The sequence below is a fragment of the Falco biarmicus genome, chromosome 16 (genome assembly GCF_023638135.1).
Source record: "Falco biarmicus isolate bFalBia1 chromosome 16, bFalBia1.pri, whole genome shotgun sequence".
In the NCBI taxonomy this organism is placed as follows: domain Eukaryota; kingdom Metazoa; phylum Chordata; class Aves; order Falconiformes; family Falconidae; genus Falco; species Falco biarmicus.
In genome coordinates, this window is record NC_079303.1 from 2378557 (window position 1) to 2404524 (window position 25968).

At 57.9% G+C, this 25968-nt stretch overlaps 1 protein-coding gene across 2 annotated transcripts; it reads left to right on the forward strand.

Moving 5' to 3' along the window:
- The first annotated feature begins 816 nt into the window (after positions 1-816).
- TBC1D22B (TBC1 domain family member 22B) lies at positions 817-21055 on the forward strand. Of its 2 annotated transcripts, none has more exons than XM_056362010.1 (13): positions 817-1059; positions 6024-6080; positions 7024-7337; positions 8206-8385; positions 8885-8955; positions 9439-9567; positions 10104-10169; positions 11096-11210; positions 18061-18167; positions 18700-18775; positions 19068-19195; positions 19382-19533; positions 20005-20142. In XM_056362010.1, the coding sequence occupies exons 1-12, from the start codon at positions 1004-1006 to the stop codon at positions 19490-19492; spliced, it is 1410 nt and encodes a 469-aa protein (XP_056217985.1). In that variant the 5' UTR covers positions 817-1003; the 3' UTR covers positions 19493-19533; positions 20005-20142. The 2 variants fall into 2 exon arrangements, with proteins under 2 accessions (XP_056217985.1, XP_056217984.1); XM_056362009.1 differs by having other exon boundaries at positions 819-1059; positions 19438-19533; positions 20005-21055.
- Positions 21056-25968: the final 4913 nt, after the last annotated feature.

The following is a 25968-nucleotide window of genomic DNA, read 5'->3' on the forward strand; positions in this document are numbered from 1 at the left end:
CATCGAGGCCCTGTCACTGCTGGCCACCCCTGCGATGGCGTTTCTTCTCAGGGCATGAGAGGAATGGCAGTGCTCTGAGGGCTGGCAGGGTCCCACGTCACCAGGGAAGTTTTTGTTTTTTTGATATTTGTGAAGTTTTTCCTCAGTTTATTCCCGTGGTGACCACCTGCGCCTCACGGTATGCCCCATAACGGCAGCTTCTCCCTCACCCCGGGTGTCGTTATGAGGGGACACCTGGCACCAGGGCTCGGCTGGGAGCTGGAAATGGCCCCAAATGGCTTTACATTCTTGAGGGGACCATGACAGCCATGGGTGCCAGCAGAGCCACCCCGGGGTGCCACGGGGACCCCGCTGGGCCCCGTCACCAGCCAGTGTGTCCCTCCCGCCCCGCGCACGACTCCGTCCACCAGCTCCCCCCCGCGGCCCTGTGGGTGGTTTAACCCCCTTCCCCCCCCGCCCTCTCCCGATGGTTTCACCCAGGTACTTGCTGGGCGTGTCTCCCCCCCGCAGCGTGAATGGTCTCTCCCCTTCCCCAGGGCGGTGTTTAACTCCACCCGCCCTCCCCAATTCAGGGCTCCCCCGGCCCATCCCCCGGCCCACGCAGGCACCGCCGCCTTCGCGCCCCACTCCACGCCCCACGGTGCTAGTGGTTTGCTCCGCCCGGGGCGCGACGGTTAATCCCTTCCTCCCCCCCTCAGATGGTCTCTCCCGCCTCACACAGCCCCGCCTCGAGCCCCGCAAACCCCGCCTCCTCATACGTCACTCCCTCCTCCCGCTCACGATTGGCCGAACCGCAATGCCTTGCCCGAAGCGGCCAATGGCGGCGTTCTCCCTGCCCGGAGCCAAGATGGCGCCGCCGGGGGTTGCGGGCGGGCGGCGGTGAGGCGGCCTGCGGGGGGGCCGCCGCCTTCCTCCGCGTTCCGCCGCTGCGCCGCGGGGCCGGCCGGCCGGTGGGCTCGCTCGCTCGCTGGCTGGCCGGCCGGGCCCACCCCTCCCCTCCGCCATGGCGGCCGAGAGCGGCAGGCAGTTCTGGAAGCGGAGTGCCAAGCTGCCGGGCAGGTGAGCGCGGGCCTGGCCCGGCCGGTACCGGCCCCCCACCGTCCCGCTCCCCGGGGAGGGGGTGCAAGGGCCGCAGCCCCCCCTCCTCAGCTGGGGGCCTTTGGCAGGGGAGCTGGAGCAGCTCCTCTGCCTTGGGAAGGGGTTGTCAGGGGCACCACCCCCCCAACGGGGCTAGGGGGCGCGGGGTTCCCCCCCGCAAAGGTTGGGGGGTGCTAGGGGTGTGCAGGAGAGCTGGCTGGGGCTCCTGGGGTTCCCCCCTGCAAGGCTCGGGGGGTGCCAGTCGTGTCTGTCTCGGCTGTGGGGCAGGAGAGCTGGCTGGGGGCTGGGGTTCCCCCTGCAAGGGTAGGTGGGTGCCAGGGGTATCTACCCTGGCTGGGGGTCCTGGGGTTCCCCCCTGCAAGGGTGGGGGGGTGCCGGGGGTATCTACCCTGGCTGGGGGTCCTGGGGTTCCCCCCTGCAAGGGTGGGGGGGTGCCGGGGGTATCTACCCTGGCTGGGGGTCCTGGGGTTCCCCCCTGCAAGGGTGGGGGGGTGCCGGGGGTATCTACCCTGGCTGGGGGTCCTGGGGTTCCCCCCTGCAAGGGTGGGGGGGTGCCGGGGGTATCTACCCTGGCTGGGGGTCCTGGGGTTCCCCCCTGCAAGGGTGGGGGGGTGCCAGGGGTATCTACCCTGGCTGTGGGGCAGGAGAGCTGGCTGGGGGGTCCTGGGGTTCCCCCCTGCAATAGGGCAGATGCCAGAGGCACCCTGCAGGGGAATCTTGCAGGAGGAAAGCCCCCTGTGTAAGGGACAGGGGTAGTGTCAGGGTTGCCCCCTCACCTATAGGGCAGGGCAAGGCTGTGTGGGGGCTGCGGGGACCCCCTGTGTGCATCCTCTGCCCCGTGGGAAGCAGGGTGGAGGGGATCAGGACCTTGCAGACTCCCCTGGGAGCCAGGGTTGTACCGTCCTCCTTTCCAGAGATACTGAAGAAACCTCATCCCTTCCCAAAGCCCTTAGAGGTGTCACCTTGGGTGGCAGCAGCTCTGTCCCAAATAGGTGCCCCTGCCAGCGCACGTGCCCCCCCATTATCCTTTTCTGTGCTGGGTGTCACCCCTGTTCCACATCTGCTCGGATCAAGGGTCTGTGGGGGCTCTCTGTGTGCACCTCCCCTGCTTTGGTTCCTCTGGCTGGCATGTCCTGGTTCCTGCTGAGGCACTCACACTCACCCAGGGATGGAAGAAGCAAGTAAAATGTCTGAATCGAGCGGGGTTTAGGAAGAAGAGGCTGGTGGTGATGAAGGAGGTGCTCTCTACTTCTCCCATGGGGAGAGGGCACCCACCTCTCTGCGACGAAGGCTTTCACAAGTGCTGTTCCCGTTTGGTGTGCCTCACGTTTGTCTCATTTGCCTTATCTGAACCCTGCCCTTCCCCTCCTGGTGCGTGGACGAAGTCTGAAATGCTTAGTTGGCTTTAAATCCTGCTAGGCCAGTTAAATCTCTTTCTAATGTGCTTTCACTCGGTTCTTTGTTGCCGCGCTGGCTCCCTCAGGTTGGTGGGACAATCCAGGTCTGTGGCAAGCAAAGGGAAAGCAGTGAGCACTATGGGTTCCTCGCCTTCTGCTCATGGGGGAAGAAAGTGCTCTGCTCGCCCTGGGTCATTTTGTCTCCTGCTTGCTCCCATCCCTTACCCGGTGGTCACAGCCACGCTTCCAGCTGGTGGGCTTAAGACAGCATCTCTCTCCTCTGCAGCGGGTGACTTGGAGCTTTGGCTTGGAAAACTCAAACCAGGTGAACCGGTCTGGGAGGCAGCCAGTCCTGCCTAGACAATACACTCCAACGTCAAGTTTTTGGCAAAGTTCTCCCCTGCTCCTAGCTGGCTGCTTGGCAAATATCTTGCTGTCCAGGAGCCTTGTTACGACCTTTAAATACCCTGCGTGCTGGTCCTTTCCAGGGACGGTTACTGACAGGTCTTTGGCAGCACATCCACGAAAGGTGGAGGTGGGACGTGCTGCATCCATGGTCGCTAGATCCCTTTCTTCTTTTTTTGCCTGACCTTTGAGAGATCTTCCCGTACAGATTCTTGGCTCCCTCCTTTCTTTGCCCTGACAAGCTGGCAGAGGGAGGCTTTGTAAAGATTTGGAGACTGTTAGCTTCCTTTTCTGTGACGCTTTGTGCATTTGGTCGCTTAGTTGTATTAGCTTTTAGTTGGTGCTTTTGCCCTGTAGATTTAAGGTGGCACAACGAGTAAATGTTTCGTGTTTCCAATACTATTCTGTGGTTTTTGCATTGCGAATTCTCAACCCAGTAATTTTCTGGGGATGCGTTGGCCGCTTGGTCTAGTATGGTATCCTGTGCGATGGGTTGTTTATTTCCTGCTCTTCAGGGAGGTGGGCAGCCAGGCTCCAGGGGAAGGTAATTTAAATGCTGTTTTAAAAGGAAAGAAACAGAATCTGCTAGGAGTAAATACGTTCTGTGTGGCACTGAGGTTTCACGGATGTGCTTTCTGCTGCAGTGTCAATAACACACCCCCTGCAATGATCTCCTCAGGAGCAGCGTAACGCAGATACTGCAGCCGTTGTCCCAGGCACTGAACATAGGAGTAACAAGAAATGCCTGTCCCAAAGAGCTTAAACTGGGACAGGACAGGCAACTCATCCAGTCAGTTTGGGAGCACAGCATCAGCTTAGTTCTCGGCTCCTGACGCGGTGGTGTGTTTGCTGAGAGGCAGTGCCTGCCCTGAGCTTTCTGTCCCAGTAAAAGTCAGGCAAAGACAGCTTCAGATGGGGAGTTAAGCTTGGAGACAGCAGATTCATCTAGCTAAGCTGCATCAGTGCGTGTGAGTAAGTGCAGTTACTGAACATCACTTGGTGGTATCGCTCCCCTGCCTCGGTTTTCTCAGTGGGATGTGCTAATGCAGCTTCGTGGGGAGCCGTAGGATCTGCTGGGAGTCAGCTGCAGGGACGTGAGCTGGAGGAGCGGGATCACACATCGAGGTTACCACAGACACTACGGCACAAACCTGTCATCTGCAGTTGTGCATATGCTCGTGGATCTTAGAAGTCACCTGTTGCGCTCCTCCTGCCCAGCCTGTTGCACCCTCTGCATGGGTAGATAGGGCAGAGAGTCGGTGAAGATGGGACAGACCTGGGGAGAAGAACCTGCTTCACGCAGCAAACCTTCAAGCTCGCCGATGCAGGATGGTGGTATTCAGCCCTGCCTCTGTAGCCTGCTGGAAAGGAGACTGTCATCTGCATCTGTTTGTGTGGGAGCACAGGCTGATGGGCTGTGCAATTAGATCAGCTCAGGATGCTTTCTTTGGAGCGAGGAGCCTGGGTTCAAATTCTTTAAAAAATGCTGCTTGGGTGGTGGGACCTTCTGCCCTTGTATCAGCCATTAGCCAGTGAAGACCTCGGCTGATTGCTTCAGAGCCCCAGGAAAGGGTTTCCTCACCCGGAGCTGGCTGCCACATCCCCTCCTCTGTGTCTAACACACATCGTCCCTTTGGCTGGTAAAGTTCAGGCCTTTGCATGTGGGTCCCTGTGCAGAGAGGAGCAGCGCTGCGACTGCCGTCACGAGACAGTGCGAGCCCGGTGCTGGCTATCGGAGAGGCTCTGCCGGCTCCTGTGAGGAGCTGCCATGAGTCATTGGGAAGCAGCGATGATCTGGAGGGGTTGTTTTTCTTACTCCTGATAATCTGCTTGCTATGCCCACCCACGGGGGTGCCTCTGCTTAATAGCTGTCCTGACTCCTAGATGCTAATTAGTCAGCAAACTCTTTCCTAGGCTTGATCGCTGGTGGGTAAACACAGTGAGCCTTTTCAGCGCTTCCAGCCACGAGGGACGGCTGCTGCTGCGGCGAGCCCACCCCTCGCCAGGCTTCACCACCAGGATCTCTCTGTGCTGTAGTTGTTTCCAGCCTCTGCCCTGGATCTCTGCATCTCTCCCCTGCCAGCTGGGCCTGTTGCTGCCACCTCCCCAGCATCAACTGGTTCCCAGCGCACTTCCCAGCTGCATCAGGCTGCCATTCCCCTCCTACACGGCTGGGCTCTGCTCGTTTTACTGCTGGGCACCATCTGCAGCTCCTGGAAACCAAGCCAGCTCTGTTGACCCAAGGGGAGCCTGTTCCTTGTGTGACAGCTCTGAATGGGCCCTTGTCTCCGCCGTGGGATGCGGGACTGTGCCACGTACCAGGGGATGGGGAGGACTTGCTTTCTGGCGATGGTTTTTCAGGGTGGGGTGCCTGTGAATGGTTACCCAAGCGGAGATGATAACTCAGGATCCCTGTCTCGCATCCAGAGCCTGTAAAACTAGTGATGAGCACTCATCTAGTAGCTCCTCTCTGAGGTAATGCTTCCCATGTAGTGCCTGCAGCCCTTGGGCTCCCTGTCCCACTCCTGAAACATGGTGACTCATGTCAGGCCACATAGGAAGTAGTTAATTAAACTGGGATTTGGACTTGAGTCAAACTGTGTACCCTACCAGATGCTGCTTCGCCGTGGCATTTGCCACGAGCCTGAGAGCCAGCGTGGGGTTCAAACCCTCAAGTGTGCTGCAGAGGAGCCCCAGTGTCACAGGCTGGAGTCCCCCCGTGTCCCTCAGGGCTCAGAAGGGTGAATTCCCAAACCTGGAAATCCCCTTGGTGGAGAAGAGAATGAACATCAGTGTATGAGGCAGGGGGACTGAGACATGTGGTCGCTTGGAGTAAATCGGTGGTACAGAAAAGAGTGGATCTCAAATCCCAGCTCAGGCTGGAGAGAGCCTAAGAGTTTAAACAAGGCTTCTTTTTGCTTTGCAAAGCGCAAATCTTCAACTGAATGTGGCACTTTGGCTCTAAGGCTTTGAAGACAGAAGGTTATTGAAGTTGCGTTTGGTTTGGATTTAGCTCCTGACAGCAGGCAAGAGGCGTGACCCCAGTCTAGGCTGAGGGGATTATTCGTGGGTGCTCTGTGGCCTTTTGCATCGTCGTCTTTCTTTTCTTTCCCCTTCCTGCAGCATTCAACCTGTCTATGGAGCACAACATCCTCCGCTGGATCCCCGGCTCACCAAAAAGTAAGTGTTTATCTCCTGGAGACGCAGGCCGCGAGGCTTTGCAGGTTTTTGGCTCGGTCCTGCACTGGGTGGAGATCTCCAGCATCCCTCCCCACTGTGATGTTCCAGCAGAGGAGGACAGCAGTGGGGTGCAGCGCTGGCTGGAGCTCTGCGAAAGCTGGCAGGGAAAGCGTATCTGCTGGTGCCCTTTGTGGCCCGAAATCCAGATCGGCCCAGCCACATCAAAGGAGACGGGCACGTTTTTTAGCAGTGACGCCTGAGCCTTCTGCTGCCCTTCAGGGACAGAGGAATTTAAGGAAGGGTCGGTGACCTGCCTGGCAGCTGCGAGGCTGGAGAACCGCAGCACCCTTCCCGGCAGGAAAAAGCAGAGCTGCTCTGAACTGCCTCCTTGTCCCTGTCTCGTGCTGTGTGGCCGTGAAGGCTTTCCCCCTTTTCTGTGACGCTTCAGGTGGTGGACTTTGACTCCTGTAGCTTAAGGGAAAGTGCAAAGGCTCCTCCTGTGCCTGAAAAAAAGAACCGGGCTGATCGGTCTGAGAGCGATCACTGCTGTACCAGGAGTGCCCACGAGCCCGGAGCAGCTCTGTCTACCCTCTGACATGCCTCTCCCCAGGTTGCAGGACTGTTTGGGTGTTGATTTACCTGTTTTCTGTAGGGTAAGGGGAGGTGGAGCCGGAGAAATGGTACATCTCTCCCCCTTTGCCCTTCTGAACCGGGAAGCCTGGCGCCTCTCCAGCTGTCTGTGGCCTCCATGCCCGGCCATCTCACCAGCTCAGGCTCTGCCTCCTGGCAGCCCAGAGAGGCGTAACATATTCCTTGGGTTTGGGAGGAGGAACAGGGAAATTGGAAAAAGGGACTGGCTGATTGGAGTGAGGACATAGGGAAGGAAAGAAAATGGACCCGTCTAACAGCATAACTCCGCCACTGTTTTTTCTCTGGCTTCCAGCTTCATCAAGGACCGCTCCAAGGCCAACGCGCTGCCTATGAAAAGCAAGAAGGCCTCCAGCTTTCATGAGTTTGCGCGCAATACCAGTGATGCCTGGGACATCGGTGATGATGAAGATGAGGACTTCTCTTCCTCCTCTTCTTCTCTGCAAACTCTGAACTCTAAAGTGGCCAAGGCCACGGCAGCCCAGGTTCTGGAGAACCACAGCAAGCTGCGGGCAAAACCTGAGAGAACCCAGTCTGCTCTCAGCGACATGCCCACCAACTGCAAGGTCATCAAGTCCAGCAGCGAGGCCCAGCTCTCCAGGACGTCTGGTAAGAGCTGTCTTCAGGAGCAGCCTCTTGCTCCGCTGCTCTCCTTGTTGACCGCTGAACTCAGCCGCTTGCTGCTACTCACATGTTATGGGCGAGCAGCTATGGCACAGCCCGTAAGCTCAACAGGGGCTTTCACCTCCTTGTAGTATGCTGTACTCCAAGGAGCCATTTTTGGAGGGTTGGCCTTAACGCTTCACTGTCCTCTGCTGCTCAATATACTGCATACAGGCACGTCTGTCCCAGAGGATCCCGTGTTCTGGGTGCTAACAGATTTTGGACATCTGTTAAGCTCTTGCTCAGGGTTGCTCACTGTCTGCGTCCTTGGTGGCCCAGTGTGCTGCTCTTAGTGAAGGTCTGGACAAGGTCCTGTTGGCCCCAGGTGGGTGCAGCTTGGGCAGGGAATTGGGCAGCGTCATTCCCTGCTCACTGTGCCTTGTCGCAGGCTGTGGAAGTAACCCAGCTGGTCCCTGCTGCCAGCGGGTGGCATTGGCAGCTCAGCGCCTCCTCGCTGTGCTCGCAGTTGGCTTGATCACTATTTAGATCAGTGGCGAGCAGAGCAGATCTGAAGGTCAGTTCTGGGATTCCCACAGCTCTTCCTGCCTCATCTCCTGTGTCCTTCTGCCCATGGCCTCCCATGTGAAGAGGGGAGTCTGGATGCAGGAGGAAGGAAGGAGAAATGATGGAAGAGCCGCAGCAGGTGCTGTGAAGCAGCTGATCCATCAGAGTGGGCCAGTGATGCTCTGTTTGCTGGGGAGGAGAGGGGTGAAATCTGCGGTGGCAGGTCTCTTGACAGCAGCCAGAGGAGCGGGGTAGGGTTGGAGAGGTGCGGTGGTCTTCCCCACCTAACTGCAGCATCTGCTCCTTGCAGAGGAGGCCTGTGTGCGGACCCCCCTCCAGAAGCAGCAGTCCCTTCCCCTTCGACCTGTCATTCCGCTTGTCGCCCGAATCTCTGACCAAAATGCTTCGGGTGCTCCCCCCATGACAGTGAGGGAGAAAACCCGCCTGGAGAAGTTTCGGCAGCTCCTTTCCAGCCACAACACAGACCTGGGTGAGTGTGACAAAACGGGGGTGCCTGCGGGTGGGAAGGGGAAGGCAGAGGGGCCTGCTGCCTGCTTCAGGTTGTAAACGGGTCTGCTCCAGGGTGGAAAAAATTACTACCTGCAGTGGCACCAAGTGAGACGGTTGCACAAACCGCTCTGTCGGCAGACGGTAACGTCCTCCACCAGCTCCCTGTTTGTTCCCAGCCTTTCTGCATCTCGCAGATGATGGTTGTCATCACTGGGGGCTGCTGGGCTCTGGATGAGAACTGAGGTTGCAGCACACTGGAGCCCCTGCAGCCACCAGTTCTGTGCCCAGGCTGAGCTGAAATCATCTCTACTCCCCTTGCCGCAGCCCCACATCCCCAGTTATCGCTAATGTGGAGCTTTCCTGGAGGCTCAGTGTCTCCAGAGCCTGCAGGAGCAGACTGGGCTTTCCTCTCCTTCTAGGTGTAGTGGTGCCTGGACGTGCCTAGGATCTAATCCATTGCCACCACTGTCCGTTTGCAGATGAGCTGAGGAAATGCAGCTGGCCTGGCGTGCCCAGGGAGGTCCGGCCTGTGACGTGGCGTCTCCTCTCAGTGAGTACTCGGAGCTGTGACGCAGGAATCGGGGGGGAATGTGCCGAGCCAGGGACGTGCAGCTCTTAGACCTTCATGTTAGCCCGTAACCACGTTTGCTCTCGTTGTACCTGTGCCTAGCCTATGGGTGAGCTGTAGCGGTGGGTTTTTTGTTCTTTGGTTTTTTTTTTTTTTTGGGGGGGGGTTTTGGGGTTTTTTTGATCAGGAAATGTAATTGGAACATCTTTGAGCACAAAGCCCATCCTGGTGCTGGGAACGTGTGGTTCACTCTGTTTTGGGAAACCGGGTCCCCTGAAGTTGGGTCGCTCCAAGATTAGTAAAGGCATCAGGGGCTGGGAAAGCCAAATCCCGGGAAAGCTCTTTCCCCAGCTCCTGTGTCTCTGTGCCTGATGTTTCTGGGTGCACAGCCGACCGGCAGGATTTCAGAGGATGGTTTGTGGTGAGGGAAGAGGGTCTGCCTTGATGTGGGTTTTCCTGCTACAGGGTTATCTCCCCGCAAACATGGAGCGGCGAAAGCTGACTTTGCAACGCAAGCGGGAGGAGTACTTTGGTTTCATCCAGCAGTATTACGATTCCCGGAATGAGGAGCACCATCAAGACACCTACCGACAGGTACAAGCCCTCTGCTTGTCGCCTGGATTCCTCCCTCGGTTACATCCCTTTCCTCCCTCGGTTACATCCCTTTCCTCCCTCGGTTACATCCCTTTCCTCCCTCGGTTACATCCCTTTCCTCCCTCGGTTACATCCCTTTCCTCCCTCGGTTACATCCCTTTCCTCCCTCTTGCTGCTACTTGTCCCTGCAGCTGGGGTCATGCTGGGGCTTCCTCTAGCTGTAACTAGTAGGAGTCTCCTTGGGGACAGGGTACCACGTTTCTGTCCATCTTCTTATGGGTATTAGTTGAAGTCTTCTCTAAATTAATGTCATAACTAGATTTCAGACCCCAAATCTTTCCCAGCTCTGGCCACCTGCCCACACCTGAGCAGAAGAGACTGGAGATGAAACTGTAGATGATTTTCTCGGTGCAGCTGTCATCTGTAGCCCTTGCTTGAGGAGACACTGAGGGGTGGATTCTTCTCTGGTAGCCTGTGATGAGTTATTGTGGCCCCGGAAAGCATGGCTGGTGTATATAACCCACCTTCTCTTCTAGATCCACATTGACATTCCAAGGACCAACCCGCTCATCCCCCTCTTCCAGCAGCCACTCGTCCAGGAGGTAAGGGGGAGCGAAGCTCCTGCCCCACATTTGCCGTGGGGTGTGTGGGGGGGTTAGATCTCACTGCCTAGACATCCCTAGCTTTGCAGGGAAACTTCCCTGGCTGGCAGCTCCAGATGCAAATACCTGCTGAAACTGTCTGGTCTTGTCCCACGTTTCTGAAAGACATCAGATTTGGAGCTCAGGGGTTAGGAGATCAGCTCTTTCGTGGCGAGATGTAGCCAATGGTTGATAAAAGACCTGAAGTTTTTTGTTTGTGTGGGGTTTTTTTTTTTTGTTTGGTTTTTTTTGAGACAAATTCAAGGCATCTGAACCAGAACAGAAGATCAGTTCTGTGTTGCTACGAAATCTCCTTTGTGCAAAGCAGTATGTGAGAAACCCAGGCAGGGATGGGTTTGAGAGGTGGCCAGGAGGCGTGGGCATCTGTCCTCTTTGGAAATAAGCTCAGCATGTGTATGTGATATGTCAGAGCGTTGTGTCCTGGCACTGGGACAGTCTGGAAATAACACATCGATTGCAGGGGGGAGGCTGCTCTGTGGGGAGCTATCCCAATCTGTGATGTGAGTACCCTGCTGATAACAGCCTTGGCTTCCCAGGTGATCGGCCAGGCGTGCTGCTTTGCTGATGGGCAGCCCTGGCCTGGGGGTGGAAGGGGTCTCAAACCACCCGCATCTTGAAAAGTTGGGTCTGCGTTTCTTTGATGAGGAGCCTGGGCTGCCTCGTTCTGTGAAATCTGGCCTGTCTGTGGGATCTGTGGATCGTACGGAGTCTCTCCGAGGACCTGTACGCTTCATATCTTACTCGTATTGCTGCAGAAAAGCCTGTCAGCGCATGATCTCTGCTCCCTGAGCTTAGCAGTTACACTTTTCTGCCTTTCCTTTGTGCACGGCTAACGCAGGTACCTGCTTTCCCTCATTCTTCCCTAGATCTTTGAAAGAATCCTGTTTATCTGGGCCATTCGACACCCGGCCAGCGGCTACGTACAGGGAATCAATGACCTGGTCACTCCGTTCTTTGTTGTGTTCCTCTCGGAGTATGTTGGTAAGTGACATTTGCCGCTCGAAGCACGGTGCTGCCTCTTGACCACGGTGTTTGAAATGGCGTGAAGTGCTGGCAGCAGCAAAGCTTGCCTTGCTGGAGGGGCGATGTGTTCTTCCTTCAGTGCCTGTGCCAGGCTCGAGGTGCGTCTTGACCTCTTCTTGTGTCTTTGCTGCCTGGTTGAATTGACTTCAGTTTCCTCATCTTGCTGAGCTCTGCAGAAGCTGAAGCGCGAAGGGTGGATTTCCATTGGAATGCGTTTCACATCCTTACAGCTTGGAGGAAAGTGGGGTCTTTTGGGTGCTGAGGGAGTTCAGGCAAAGCCCTGATACGCAGCTGGGGAGGGGAGGCTCTCTCAAAGCTTGAGCTTGGAGCTAGTCCTTGCTCTAGGAAGAATGAATGAAGTACAAAGAGACCCTGCTGAGAATGTAAAATAAAACTATTGAAATAAAAATTCCTGTCCCGTGCTGCTAGTACAGGCGTGTTTCTCAAGCTGAGGGTTTGAGAAGGCAAATTGACTTCTCCCTGCTGCTTTTGCCTTTCTTGTCAGGCAGTTGCTTTTAGCTGGAGCTCAAGGCATTTCCACCCGTAGCAGATTTATTCTTTCTCCAGCTCTAGCTGTGGTTTGGGGTTGACGTTAACGCTGGGATGCCGTAATCCCTATGCCTAAAGGCTCTTAACTTTCACTGTAAACAGAAGGACAAAGGAATTTATAAGACGCTACTAGCGACAGAAATCCTGTTGAACAAATATTTTTAAGGTCTGATCCAAAGCTTATTGATGCCACTGGAAGCCTTCCACTATCCAGCTAAGGCTTCCTCTTCTGAGGACGTTACAGAGAAATAAGCCATCTCGCTTTCTACCGTAGCCGCCTGTGTGGTCAGGATTGATCCCTGGGAAGTGCTGTTGCTCCTCACAGCCTGAAGGAGAAGGCACAAGATGTGGCTCTGCTGCCAGCTGGAGTGAATTCCCTTTCCTGGAAGGTCAAGAGCCTGTTGAGTCGGGTCTGAGTAGGTTCCCTTTGAGTGGTTTTTCCTGTGCCTTATCTCCTGAGTAGCACTGGTGGCACTTCGTCTTGGTGCAGGCTGGTTGCTCAGGATTAATTCACTGGGTTGGAAGCACTGCTGTGCACAGGGAGTTACCTGTGCCAGAAGGGAGCTGGCGTGAAGCATCAGAGCTGCCTGTGGGTACCTGGTGTGACTTCTTGCAGTCCTGTACCGTCTTGGTGTTGGGGCTCAGCGCTCTCTGCATGTGGCTGCAGAGGCTGTGCTGCATTGTGCCTGTCCACCTGCTGCTGGTCGTGCTTCTCGCCACCTTCCAGGGCAGTTTTCACCCCACACTGATGCTTCCTCTCCTCCGAATGCCGCCTCCCTGTTTCCAGCTAGCTCTGAAACTTGTGTTGGATGAAAAAAACCCTCCGTGTGAGACACGTTGAGTTGAATTTGGCCAAGCGACATCGTGCGTCCCCTTCTGTCCCCAGAGCCTGGGATTCAAAGCCAGCCTTTAGGTCACGGGCTGGCTCGGTGGCCACCTGCTCCCTGGTCTGTAGCCTTCAGAAGTTCAGGATAAGATCACTAATTGCCTGGAATGTAGGTGGGAAAGGACTAGCTGCGCTCGGTGTGACGTAACCCCTTGTGCAACAGGACTGCGGTCGCTGGTTTGAGCGTTGCCTGTTCTCTACAGCTGCCTTTGCTGACAGGGCCCTGGAGAATGGTGCTGGGCAGGGCAGGTCTGGAGGTTCTCCGTGTTGGATCACCAATTCCCAGGATCCCGGGATTAGCCAAATCTGTGCTGCTCCCCAGCCCGTGCAGCAGGAGAGCTAAAAGAAGCCTTGCACAGTGCGGTAACCCTTGCGCAGCACGTGCCAAGGGGCAACTTGCCGTTCGGTGGCAATTCTCTTGCTCAGAGGAAATCCTGCTGCTGTTTCCCCAGCTGTATCCCCTTGGGAAGGGGGATGATCTGTATGGCTCGGGCAGCCCCTGCGCACGGAGCTGCTGAGGGCCGGCATACCTGTGTGTCAGCTGAGGGTATTTCCACGTTCCACGGTGTGCGTACAACCGGCCTGGAAAAGTTTCCCTTGCCTTTCCTTGAAAGCCAGCTCTGGGAAGTTGGCACCAGCACTGGCTCCATCCTCAAACCTCTTGCGCTTGCTGCCCCTGCTCTCCTTTCAGAGCGGGTGGTTTGTTGACGACAGGATGCTAGAAGGACCCGCTGTGCTGCCAGCTGGCTCCTGCGCTCGCCGCCTTCCCGGGGACGGTTGTGTCGGAGCTTTCGGAGGGCTGTCTCCCGCAGCGGCTGACTCAGCAGGACCCTGCAGCTCTCCAGGGGCTGCGGTGTGGTTCAGAGCTCACGGGGGGAGGCGGGGGGGTTCACAGGCTGTTGGCTTTGGTTAGGTGTTCAGCGCAAGGCCAGGCTGACGCCCTGGTCTCCTACTGCTCAGCCTAGTGGCTTCTTATAAAGCAGTCGCGCCGCCGGTAACAGGGTGATCCCCAGCTCCCAGTTCACTGTAGGCCTCTAACCCATCATCCCATGCTTTGGGCAGGCATTGCATTTGCAGACGACAAATCAATTTTTCCTGCAAATCCAGTTAAAACCTCTCCTTGGTGCTCTTCAGCTGATTAATGTGTCTGGCCGATAGCATCTCCGCTATACATCAGCTACTAGACCAAGGTCTAAAACATCCCTCAGAGGGCTTGTCTGGCTTCCACCAAGGGCTAGAACGTGTCCATGGGGACACCTTTGGGCAGGGGGATGGTTTGTAGCTTATCGAGCACATTCTGTAGCTTTTCAGGCACGTTCGAGGAACAATTTGGCAGCTTCCTTTTGTTGGAGTTGACACGAGCAACAAACCAACAGTCAGCATTAACCCAGCAAACTCCCAAGCCCTTGTGCACGGAGGGAGTAAACACAGCTTGCTTGGGGGAATAGTTAGAGCCGTTCGGCTGGCCGTGCTGCTGTGTCTTTGACTTGATGCCTTTCCGTCCTCACCACAGAAGCTGTGGGGAGGAGGGGTGTACGCCCCTCCGGGTCCTGAAGGAGGTAATGGGACCAGTGAGTGAAAAATGTTTGCAGGAAGCGGTTTCTTCTGCCTGCCCTGGGATGCTTTGGCAACTGGATGACCCCTGCCTCTCCCTAGCCTGACTGAAAGGGTCCTGCTGCTGATGTTTCCCTCTTTCTGGGCAATGCCTGGAGTCCAGCGTCTGTGCCCCTTTGACCAACTTCAGAAAATACCAGCTAGGCTGAAGCAGCAGGGAGAAGCAGCTCTTCCCCAGAGCTCCCAGTCCCCGCTTCTGAGCCTCCCCTGCCTCCTCCTCCAGTGCCAGCTGGACAAGTTGCTTTTTCTGTGCACCCAGTCTGGATGCAAAATTCGTGCTCCTTCCAGGTGCTGGGCAGACTGCTGTGAGCCCTTGGCAGACGGGGTAGCAAAAACTGCTGCGTTTCCCCCTTTCCCCCAGCGCGGCAAGCTGGCTCACCTTCTGTGATGCTCTACCTGCCTCCTGCGCGAAGACGGCTGCCTTCAGCTACTTGGCAGCAAGCACGGGCGCTTTGGGCCCCTGCCACTGCCAGATCCGTAGCTGGAGCGATTCCTCCTCCCGTCTGCTCGGTGGCTTCTGCCCCAGATTGCTGAGCAGCGCTTGTTTTCAGCTGGTGCTGCCATGAGGAAGAGCTCGAGGGAGGTGCTGAGGCTGCAGGGGCAGCTGAGCCTGCTGTTGCTGCCCTCGGGGTAGGACGGGCGCAGGCTGCCAGCGCTGCTGGGGCGGTGAGGATGGAGAGAGGCAGTCTGGCGTGCGAGGAACCGGGGCAGGGATGGCACCTTGGCACCTGCCGGGGAAACCATATGCCCCTTTTTCCAGAGAGGACCCAGCAAGCACAGGGATGCTGAGCTGTTGGTCCTGCCAAAACTGCCTCCCAGCTCGGGTCCGCAGCCTGTCCTGCTGCAGAGTCACTCCCAGCTTTCAGGGCTTGCGTCTGCGTTTCAAATGGCAGTGACAGACCTCAGAAAGGAGCTCAGCATCCCCAGGTAGTGTCCGGGCCGGCCCCTGCACCCTCTCCCAGCGCTCTGTGCCCATCTCGGTGTATGACACCGCCTCCATCCCCCGTTCAAAGCCTTGTATGAGGGGTTGTCCCGGCTTGGGGACCTGTTTGGCATTTCACTGAGTCTGCGGAGGGGAGCAGTGCCATGGGAAGTATTGATCTTGCTCACTCCTAGCTGGCTTTGTTAGAATATATGTATATATAAATACTAATCGTGGTTAAATTAAGACTCTGTTTCCATCTGAGCAGACGTGGAGCTTGGGTGAAGGGACAGGGAGCCTCGTAGTCACACCGCAGCCAGCCCAGCCCAGGCTGCCACATCAGCCTTGTTCTGAACTCCAGTTTTGCCCTGGACGTGTCGCTCGCTGCACGTGGGGCAGACTCGCCCCTGACTCTGCAGAGCTGCGAGCCGAGACCGGGCTGCGCTGTTCTCCGCGTGCCTCGTCCTGCGCTGAGCCCCGGCTGCCAGAATACGGGGAGCCCTCGGAGCTCCCCTGTGGGAAGCCGGGGGGGGGGAGGCTGGAGCCCTGGCTCCTCGGCTCTGCTCCAACCTGTGCCCCGCCTGGCATTTGAGGCAGGGGTTCAAGTGGGACTGTGATGTCCCTCTCCTCTGCCCACCCTGAGCCCTGTCGAAATGTCGCTCGCAGGAACTTTGCTCTCCCCGAGCCCCAGCTGCCCTTGGGCACCCTGTGACGCCGCCAGCAGTGTCCCGACTGCTGTCACCGTGCCGCTGGCTGCCTTTCAGTCCCCGTCAGAGCCATATGTTGAGTATCTCCCTCCTTTCCATGTGGCCTCTTTAATGATGCTGCCGAGCAGATGTTTATGCTGAGCCACGCACTCCAGAGACCTGGGTGTTTTTTTTCCAAAGCTTCTTGCAACGTGTGCGTCGGCTCATGCTGGGGATCTCCTGCCACTCTTCTGCTTTGACATTGGCGTGCTGGCAGTTGCTCCTCTTGTCCCCATGCCAGCGCAAGCAGTGGGGTGTTCCCCGTCACCCGGGCAGGTCACCACGTCCCCTTCTCCATCACTGCCCTCATGCCTGGAGCTCCGTGGGGGAGGCCTTCTGCACGTGGCCCCGTCCTGTTCCTTTGCCTGCCTGTCCTCCTGTCTCTGGGGGGGGGAATTATGTGGGGAAAATGGGTATTAAACAGATTTTGCCTGCCTGTCTCGTTACCTGGAACGTTTGCGAGTGGCTGCAGCGAAGCCAGCAGAAGTGTGCTAGTTTGGGATGATGACCTGCAGCTGGAAAACAGCTTTGCTGCCCTTTCTGCAGTACAAGGTTGCCAGCTTAATGCAGGGTTAAACCCTTGCTTGTCCCTAAAGCTCCTGGTGGCAGTTTGCCGTGGGTCTGAGCTCTGCCCTGGAGGAGGAGCAGAGGTGAGAGCAGCGTCAGCCACTGGCTCTGACCTTCCCATCCTGCAGCCCATCTGTTGGTGCCAGCGTTCACAACGCTGCCAGCCTGCGACAGCTGCCCTGCGGCGTGTCTGAGCCAGGAGGGTGGCCCGGCTCCATCCCCAAGCCCCGTCTTCCTCTCTTGCTCTTTTCCAAAGAAGATCAAAGACACTTGTTAGGATTTCCAAGCCTCTGGGTTTGGAAAGGGGCCAGTTCAGCCCTGGCATCTGTTGATCTGATCTAGTGGCACGACCGCAGCAGGACGGGTGCTTTCCTCCTGAGGAGGAAAGGGAGGGAGCTGGCAGGTCAGGAGGACCAGATCTGTGTCTCCTGCCTGTCCTCCCAACCTTCCACTGCCTTCCCGTGCCTGTTGCCCTCTGCAGCCTCCGGGTTAAGGTGAGCCTGGCCCAGAGCCGGTGATCTCTGCTCCAAGCTCAGCTAGCATCGCTGCTGTCCCACCCTTGAGGCACTTGATCTCTCCCTTGCCCTTCCTGGGGGTGGTTCGTAAGCCCATGTAAAAGCAAGGGCAGCCTTTTGCACTCCGTGAGTACCCTTTGGGGACAGAGCTGCCACTAACCCTTGTCCTGGCAGGCCCTCAGGTCACTGGGTTTGAAAAACAAGCTTGCACAGATCTCAGCAACGGGGCTGCTTCTGCCGGCTGGAGCTCTCCGGTCGGCTGGGCTCGAGGAGGAGGAGGAGGAGGAGGAGGAGGACGAGCAGCTCTCTGAAGCTGAGCACTCTCCCTGCTCTCAGGCTCTGCGCTGGATTTAACTCGGAGCCTTTTTGCTTTCCAGGAAGATGTTCACGTGCTTTTGCGTCCTTGCAACTGTGCCCGAGAGTCCTGCTCTCCTGTAGAGGTTTCTGAGGCTTTGGCAGTTCTTCTTCGTGGGTTCTCAGAGCTGGCAGCCACTTTTTGGGCACCTCTGTTGGGCTGCAGTCCTGGGATGATGCTGAATCTGACTGGGAGGGGGAACCGAGCTCCCTTGTGCTGCCCCAGGCCAAGGGCAGCGTTTCCTTCCCTGGTTTCTGGCTGCAGCCAGGGATTCGCTTCTCCCCGTGGTGCTGCCAGCAGGCAGAGACCTGCCGTCACCCACGGGGGGATGCGCTCCAGCTAGAGGGGTCCCACGTGCTGGGAGCTTGGTGCACGCACAGCCCTCGTCCCAGAGGGACCACAACAGCGGCAGCGCTGTGGGATCCCTCCCACGGGGAGCTGGGCTGGGTTCAGGTCACCGGCGCTGAGATTTTGGGGGTCCTTTAACCCCCTGGGTTAGTTATCCTGCGTCAGTAGGTCAGCGCGTGGGTGCTGTGCGCCAGGCAGGTCGCTCACGTTGCGCAGGGAGCCTTGTAGTTATTCTTGCCCTGCCTTGGCTTGATGAAGCCCCTCAGTGTCCCCCATCCTCCTAATGCTCTTCTCTGTGTTTTGCAGAGGAGGACGTGGAGAACTTTGACGTGACGAACCTGTCACAGGATGTGTTGCGGAGTATCGAAGCTGATAGCTTCTGGTGCATGAGCAAGCTGCTAGACGGGATACAGGTGAGCCTCTGGGGCCAGGGAGGTTTTTCTCCCCTTGCTGGGGTAGCAGTGCAGGCATCTCTCTGTGTCTATTACACATATAAAGCGCCTATCACCATATTGATAAACATTCTTTGGAACCACTCTTGGCGGCAGAGGTAAGAACAGGAGGCAGTCTGTTAGTACCTCAGCACTCCTGTTTCCAACCGATTTAAAAAAACCAAAAAAAAGCCACAAGACTTTGCTGCCAGCTTGCCTGCCTGGTGTTTAATACTGCCGCCCCACCAGGGTTGATGTCCCAGCATCAGGGAGATTTTGCTGGTTTACTGAGGTAAATCTGTGGGTAAAATCCTGGAGGAATAAGATGCTGCGGCTGGTGGGTGGGTGCTGCCCTGACTAGGGATTTCATGGCAGGCAGATGATCCTGGTGCTCAGGAGCCATGTCTCCTTGGCTCATGGTGATCTTGGCTCCCTGTGGAGCTGGGGATCTGATTTTGGTCATTTCTAGCTGTTGTGAGAGCTGCTGCTTCTGACTCCTGGCCTCTCCCTGCAGGATAATTACACCTTTGCACAGCCAGGGATCCAGAAGAAAGTCAAAGCCCTGGAGGAGCTGGTCAGCCGGATCGATGGTAGGTGACAGGGGGATCTGAGGAGGTTGGAGTCACCTTTGCAAGCAGTGTGCTCAGGGCAGGGGTAGACCCTTGGCTGCAAGACGTAAGGAAGCAGGGCAGGGTAGGGTCAGCAGAAACCTCCTGGGGATGGGCTTTGGCTGGCCCGGTGGCCCGGGGTGGCAGGTGGAGGTGTTTGGGAGAGCAAGGTCTCAGCCTGAACGTGCATGAACGCGTGTGTTGAGGGCAGTGCCGTGCGCGGGAGCTGGGGCACCGTGGTCCCCAGGTGTGTAAGTGAAATGTGCTGTTTCAGAGCAGGTACATAACCACTTTAGGAAGTACGAGGTGGAATACCTGCAGTTTGCCTTTCGCTGGATGAACAATCTGCTGATGAGGGAGCTGCCTCTTCGCTGCACCATCCGCCTCTGGGACACCTACCAGGTACGCAGGCTCCCGCTGCCTTCCCTGCCTGGCTGGTGACGGGGGGGCCGGTTCCCTGCACCTGGGGGACGGGGGTCTTGCGGCAGCGCTGCGCAGCTGGGGGGATGAGGGAAGCAGAGCAGTGTGGCCCTGGGACATTCGCAGCCGGTTGGGTGATGGGTGGCCCAGCAGGACATCTGTGTCCAGGGAAGACGTGCTCCAGCTGAGCTGCAGGAGCTGACCCGGCGTTTTGCTGTCCGCAGTCGGAGCCGGAAGGATTCTCCCATTTCCACCTGTACGTCTGCGCCGCCTTCTTGATCAAGTGGCGGAAGGAGATCCTAGATGAGGAAGACTTCCAGGTAAGACCCTGCAGTTGGGGGTAATTCCCTGGGGGGTAGAGGGGAGGGAATTGCTCTGGCTGGGAGCTCAGCATGGACACGTCTCAAGGCTGGCTCCGACATCATCCAGCCCCGGGGGCTTTGTCTAAAATTAACGGCTGAGCCTCAGCGCTCAGGACAGAGCGCTGCTGGAGGTCCGGACATCACATCCCACCTCTTCCCCGGGCTCTGCCCACGGTAAATCCCTTGTGTTTGCCTTCTGCTGTCTGGCTGTACCGCTGGGGTGGCAGCAGCCTTTATCTCAAGCGGTTTGGAGGCATCTGAGGCGCTTCACTGATGCAGCTCCAGACGCGAGCACATCTCAGCGCTGCCTCGGAGCCTTTCAGACCTGTGAGTGTGGGGGGCAAGAGTTAGTGCCGCTGCCTCCGAGCCTGCTCCGGAGCTGGGCTCTGCCTTCAGCCTCCCCAGCCATCGCGCCTTCCCCTCTTTCAGGGCCTCCTGATGTTGTTACAAAACCTGCCCACGATACACTGGGGTAACGAAGAAATCGGGCTCCTGCTGGCCGAAGCCTACAGACTCAAATACATGTTTGCGGATGCCCCCAATCATTACCGCCGATAGGTGCCGGGACTCGACTCCCTCCTCTCCCCCGTGCCCACCCCCTCGTCCTGGCCCGATCTGATCACTGTGGCATTTTTGTCGTCCCAAGTCCTCGGACACTCCGGCCGGGAGCTGCTCCTCGCTGTACAAAGCTCACATCGACTCTTGTCTTAACTTTTAACGTGTGCCTGTCTGCCACTCCATGCGCCTGGATGTGCCACTCCACTGACCGTCAGTATTTCACGCTGTGCCGGTGGCTCGAGCCAGGGAGAGAGGCTCGAAGGGGCTGGGGGAGGACGGGGGGGGGGGGGGGCAGCTTTACAGATGAACTGAGCCGAGGATGAAGCCCTCCTGTCCTCTCCACCCCCGGCCCTGGGCTTGTCCGGCTGGGACCACCTTGGCTTCGCTGCCTCGTGTTAACCTGCCACCGCGCGCACTGCTCCGGCTGCTCCGGCTGACACCGCTCGCTCCAACTCCCAGAGGAAAATGCCTTATCAGAGACCCGCCTGGCCGGAGACGCCTCCCCCCGAGGGCAGCAGGGCAAGAAGTTTCTCTCAGGGGCCGGCTTCGCTCCAGGGGGCCGGAGACCCCAAGCACTTTGTGGGGTCGCGAGGGAGCCCCTCATGCCTGCCCTCTCTCCTCTTCCCCATCCTCCTCGCCTCCCTCTCCCCCAGGGCAGCGGGGTGGGCACGGCGGGGGGGGGGGGACACAACCACTCCTTTGAGGGGACTTTTGGTGACTGATGTGCCGTCGGTACAGCCCCCTCCAGCACGGGGGGAGGCGCGGGGGGCCGGTAGGGGAGCAGCATCTCCTGAAACCCCCTTGCGAAGCCCCCGTTCCTCCGAGGCGTTCTGTGTATATTGTGTTCTTGTGTATATGGGTCAAAGATGTACAATATACGTCTTCTGTTTGTAGCAGATAATGATTTTATATTTATAACGTGCACCCCTTGTTCTCCCCATCCTCTCCTCGCCTGGGAAGGATGCCTGGGTACGGCCTCTGGGGCTTTGGACCCCTCCAGAGGTGGGGGGGGGCACTTTGAGCCGCAGGTAATTTCTGCCCTAACGTGTTTTTTTGCAGTGTTGGGTCTGCCGGGAAGAGGTGGGATAGAAACGTGTATCCCAAGGCTTCCCCTGCAAGGGGGATTTGGGCATTTAGAGGAGAGGGGAGCGCCCAGCGGGAATCAGGGTATCCGGGCTCGGCGGCTCCGAGCGGGGCGAGGGCAGAGCCCTACCAGTGCTGCTGGTGGGACCCTCCAGGGAGGAACGATCCGGGACCCGGCGCTGGCTGCCCCCAGCGCTCCCTGGCCCTGCCGGGGCTTCTCCCTGGGGGAGGTGGCAGGGGCTGGGCTGCCCTCACCGCCGGCTGCTGCGAGATCAAACCAGCGGGGAAGGTTTTATTCCCGTGGGGAGGGAATAGACAACCGGCCGCGTGTGCCAAGGGCTGGGTGCAGGGGACCGATCCGGGCCAGCCCGGGTTTCTCCCGTGGGACCACCTGGGCTATCTCGGTGGGGTGCGGAGGCTCCCGGTCCCTCCGCTTTCCACTGCTGTTCTCGGTGGGAAAAGGCAGCGGGCCACGAGCCGGGACCAAGCATGTGAAAGGCAGAGCCTTGTTGCCAATAAAACTCCGAACAGTGTCTCAAGAAATGGCTTTCCTAACCTGGCGTTGTTTTTCTCAGGCATTTGGACTTTTTCCTTTATTTTTGTGCGTGCCTTTTGTTGTTTTCTCCGAGAGACAGACCTGGTTGCTTGTGATTAATTTAAAAAAAAAAAAAAAAAAAAAAAAGGAAACCCAACAAAATCCAAAGCCAACAACCGAACCTTGTGGTCTGGCAAGGGTTTGCGGTGGGGGTGGGGGCGGCGAGTCCTTGCTTGGCCTCCTGAGGGGCTTCAGGCAAGCCCCCCACCCCTGCGTGTGCCTCAGTTTCCCCACCTGAAACACGAGGGGGGTGGGGGGTGGGTGTTCTCCTCTTGGTGTCTTGCTGGGGGGACTCGGTGGTGTCCGAGTTTGCTGTCGCCCAGAGGAACAAACCTCCCTCTGCTGCTGCGGACAAACCTTTAACCTCCCCCCCCCCAGTCGCTTTCCATCCCCTATTAATTACTTTACAAAGTTCAACCGAGTGGAACAAATATAATTACTTCTGGGTGAGTCTAATTACCTGTGTTTGCTGCCCAGGCTTTGTCGCCGTTGATTGCGCGGGGCTGGCTCTCCAGCTCCGGCCCCTGGGTCCCACTGGGGCCACACAAGCCCTGTCCCCACGCAGGGTTTGGGGACACCTCGGCTGTGTCCCCAGCACGCAGCTGGCCCCGCACGCCCCGCTTCGGGTTGGATTGGGGAGCATTTAGTCCGGGGCGGGGGGAGTCCATCACCGTTGTTTCGGGGCTCAACGCTGGCAAGAGCTGCTCCGGGTGTTGGACTGTCTTCCCTGCCCGGGCCGGATCCTGCTGCAGGCTCAGCACCTTTTTCAGAATGTGCCCCCTGTTGTCCTTTGGAAACGGAGGCTGTCACACCCTGGGGTGACCGTACCCCCGATCCTGCGAGGTGCTGAGCACCCCTGTCCCAGGGCAACCCAGGATGAGACCCCAACCCACCTGAGCGGGATTCCTCCTCCCAGCCTGGAAGCAGCGGCGCGGCCCTGGGTCCCTGCGGCTGGTGGCACTGGAGGGTGGCATCAGCAGCGGCACAGCACCACCTCCAGCCCCGGGGACCAGGCACCCACCAGCAGCCGGGGTTTCATCCTGTCTAGGATGGAGCAAAAGAGGCAGGAGCCCACAACAGGGACTTTATTAACTGCAGGGCTCATTAGTTCTCCTTTAATTATCACCGTTAACGCAGCACCACGGGCTCAGCACCGCAGCTGCGTGTGATCCAGCGATGGAAATACAACTGCCACGGTCGTGGGCTGCAGATGAGCAGAACCAGCATCGCTGGGCCTGGCGGGGAGGGAGCGGGTCCCCGGGGCCACCCACTGCTGCAGTGACAAGGTCCAGGTCGGTGCCCGTGTCCTGGTTTGTCCCTACCAGTGGGGACCTTCCCAGCTCACCTGTGTCCCAGCGTGGTGCAGCCCCTCTCCTGTCACCCGGATTCCAGCCCAGTCTCGTGAAATAAAACACTTCCAAGTGTCAATGGGAGCAAATTCTCCGGTCCCGGGGGTGGCGGCAGCGACTTTTCTCCACAGGGAAGCCGGGATGTTCCAGGGCTGTGGGCACCACCAACCCCAGAGTCAATTTTTGGTGGTTTTTCCTCTCCCAAATGAAATTTTTTATGGAATCCCCAGGGGAAATGACATTACGTACCTGGCTGTCTGTGGCAATAAAAGGTGACGCTATCCGCCAGCGTGTTTCTGTTGGGTGCCACCAGGGTTTTAGTGGAGCGTGGAAGCCTGAGGGGACGGAGGGAGTTGGGGACAGGGATGGGATGGGGACGGAGGGAGCTGGGGAGAGGGATGGGGATGGAGCAAGATGGGGAGAGGGTGGGGATGGGGATAGAGGGAGCTGGGGAGAGGAATGGGCATCAGGATGGGGATGGAGGGAGCTGGGAACAGGGATGGGGATGAGGCCAGTGATGGGGACGCTGGGGACAGAGAGGGGCTGCAGACTGAGCTAGGGACAAGGCAGGACCCTCACCCGGGGCAGCGTGGGACCCCCGGCTCCAGGGGCTGCTGCTTGCGGACACATCCTGCAACGCACAGCGCAGCGAGCCAGGGCTGTTCTGGGAGGCTGCAGCAGGAGAGGATCAATCCTCAGCACGGTGGCACTGTTCGGTTTTGTCACCGGCCATCACCACCTGCCCCTAAGGAGCTGCCCCCACGCCGCTCCTTCCCTCCCCTCGCTTCTCCTCACACAGAAAAGCCGGAGGCCAAACCCGCGCACAGCACCCGCTGCAACCCGCCCTGTCCTCACCAAAGGGGACTTGGACCCCCACCCCCCGGGGTCTGGCTGCGTCACACGCGGAGCAGAAAGCTGCCCCCCTTTTCTCCTGGAGCACGTTCGCATGGCATAGGTACGCTCTGTCTATATAGAAAATGCTGATTACACTTACAATGGTAATGAGGGTGCAGAGAGCTGTCCCCTGGACGTACCTGTGGCTGTGGGGGTGTAAGTCAGTACTTACAATCGGAAAATCACATCCTCTGTGGCTGAGGAAGCAGCACTTGCCCTAAGGAGACCCCTCCCACAAATAAATGCACGTGTGAGCACCCACCTGTGGGTGCCCAGGGCTGGCCGTGGCCCCTGCACCCCCTGCAGCGGCTGGAGGGGCACCGAGCATCCTGCGCTTGCATTTCGGTCTCCTCTTGATGCTTTCTGAAGGGCATGTCCACCAGCAAGACCCTCCTCTGGGTCTGGGACACGACTGGTTCTTGGCCGTTACCTGCCATTGCCGTGCCCAGCACCTTGGCAAACACCCAAAATTCAGTAAATTAGGAATGGCTGCAGAAATCCCACAAAATTCCCTTTCCCTTGATCAAAATCTGCTGGCCTTCAGCATCGCCTCAACGCCGGATAAAGAGCCGTGTCCTTACCCAGCAGAGTGCCACGCCAGGGGATCTTGCCTTCACTGATCCTGTTCCTTCTATTTTGTGACTGAAAAGAAGCAAAAAGAGAAACGAAGAAGCTCTTGCCAACCCCAAGCAACACGCATCACATAATAAAAGGGAAATTAAACTTCTCTGCCAGGAAGTTTTGCTTGCAATGCTGCAAATTAACTACTGGTGTCCGACAACGATGCCATCGGCGGTGGAAATGCTGTTGCACCAGCTCCGGTGGGATGGTGGATCTCAGCAGCTCCTGAGGATGCTGCTGCCAGGGCCGGATCCAGGCAGGACAAACCCAGCTTTGCAAACAGGCAGACTTGCCTTGCCTTCAACTTAAAGGCAGAAGCATCCAAAAGGAAAAACTTATTAAAGGCAGAAGCATCTGAAAGGAAAAACCTGTTAGGAGGAAAACAGGAATTTAATTACTCAGTATTCCGGTATCAGTTGGAGATGAGGGTCAGGGACTACGACAGCGCAGCGGCTGCTGGAGATGGGAGATTATTGGAAAATGGGGCTTTTCGTGGCTCAGGCTGACAATTGCCTGAGCACAGGAGGCAGAGGAGCATGAGCCAGGATGAGGCCTCAAGGCAGGTGACCGCATCAGTCTCCTGCCAAATTTGTGGTGCTGGGGCTGACAATGGGATGCGGGGAAGGGAAAAGCATCCCCTGGCTGCCGCCGGGTTTTGCATCACGGCAGTGGACCTGCACCTCTGGCCCCAGAAGGGCTTCGTGCTCGCGGTGGATGGGAGCGATACCTGCGCCCTCGGGGAGCAGCAGCCTCCAAAACACGGGGTCTGCACAGAGGGGCTTGGGTCCTGACGGTGCACCGCTGCCTGCCGCAACGTGAGCCTGTGCAGGGAGGGAAAACACACCTCAGGGAAGAGAGAGAAGGCAAGAGCCCTGCTGAGAGGAGAAACCCTCCCCAGCCAGGAGCCAGGGACCAGCCCCGCGGCCGCTGCCATCGCCCAGCTCCCACCTCCGTCCAGCTGGCAAGTCCCACTGCCCGTGGCCCGTCACTGCAGGAGCATCACCAGGAGATGGGATTCAAACCCCAAATTCCCAATTCCCATGCCCCGGGGGCTCCTAGCCACCCCCCCGGGCAGAGGGCTGCCATGCAGGGGGCCGGGTGGGACCCCCTCCTGCAGCACCCAGCCCCGCTGCCCACCGCACGGGGAACACTCACCTCCAGGAGATGTTCAAGGCGGCACAAGAAATCCCTCTGCGTGCCCCTTCCTCCCCATCGTTGCTCTTTGCAACAATCTGGGATGACTGGGATGAATAGAAACCATCACGGTAAGCGATGTCCTGAACCCCAGGACAA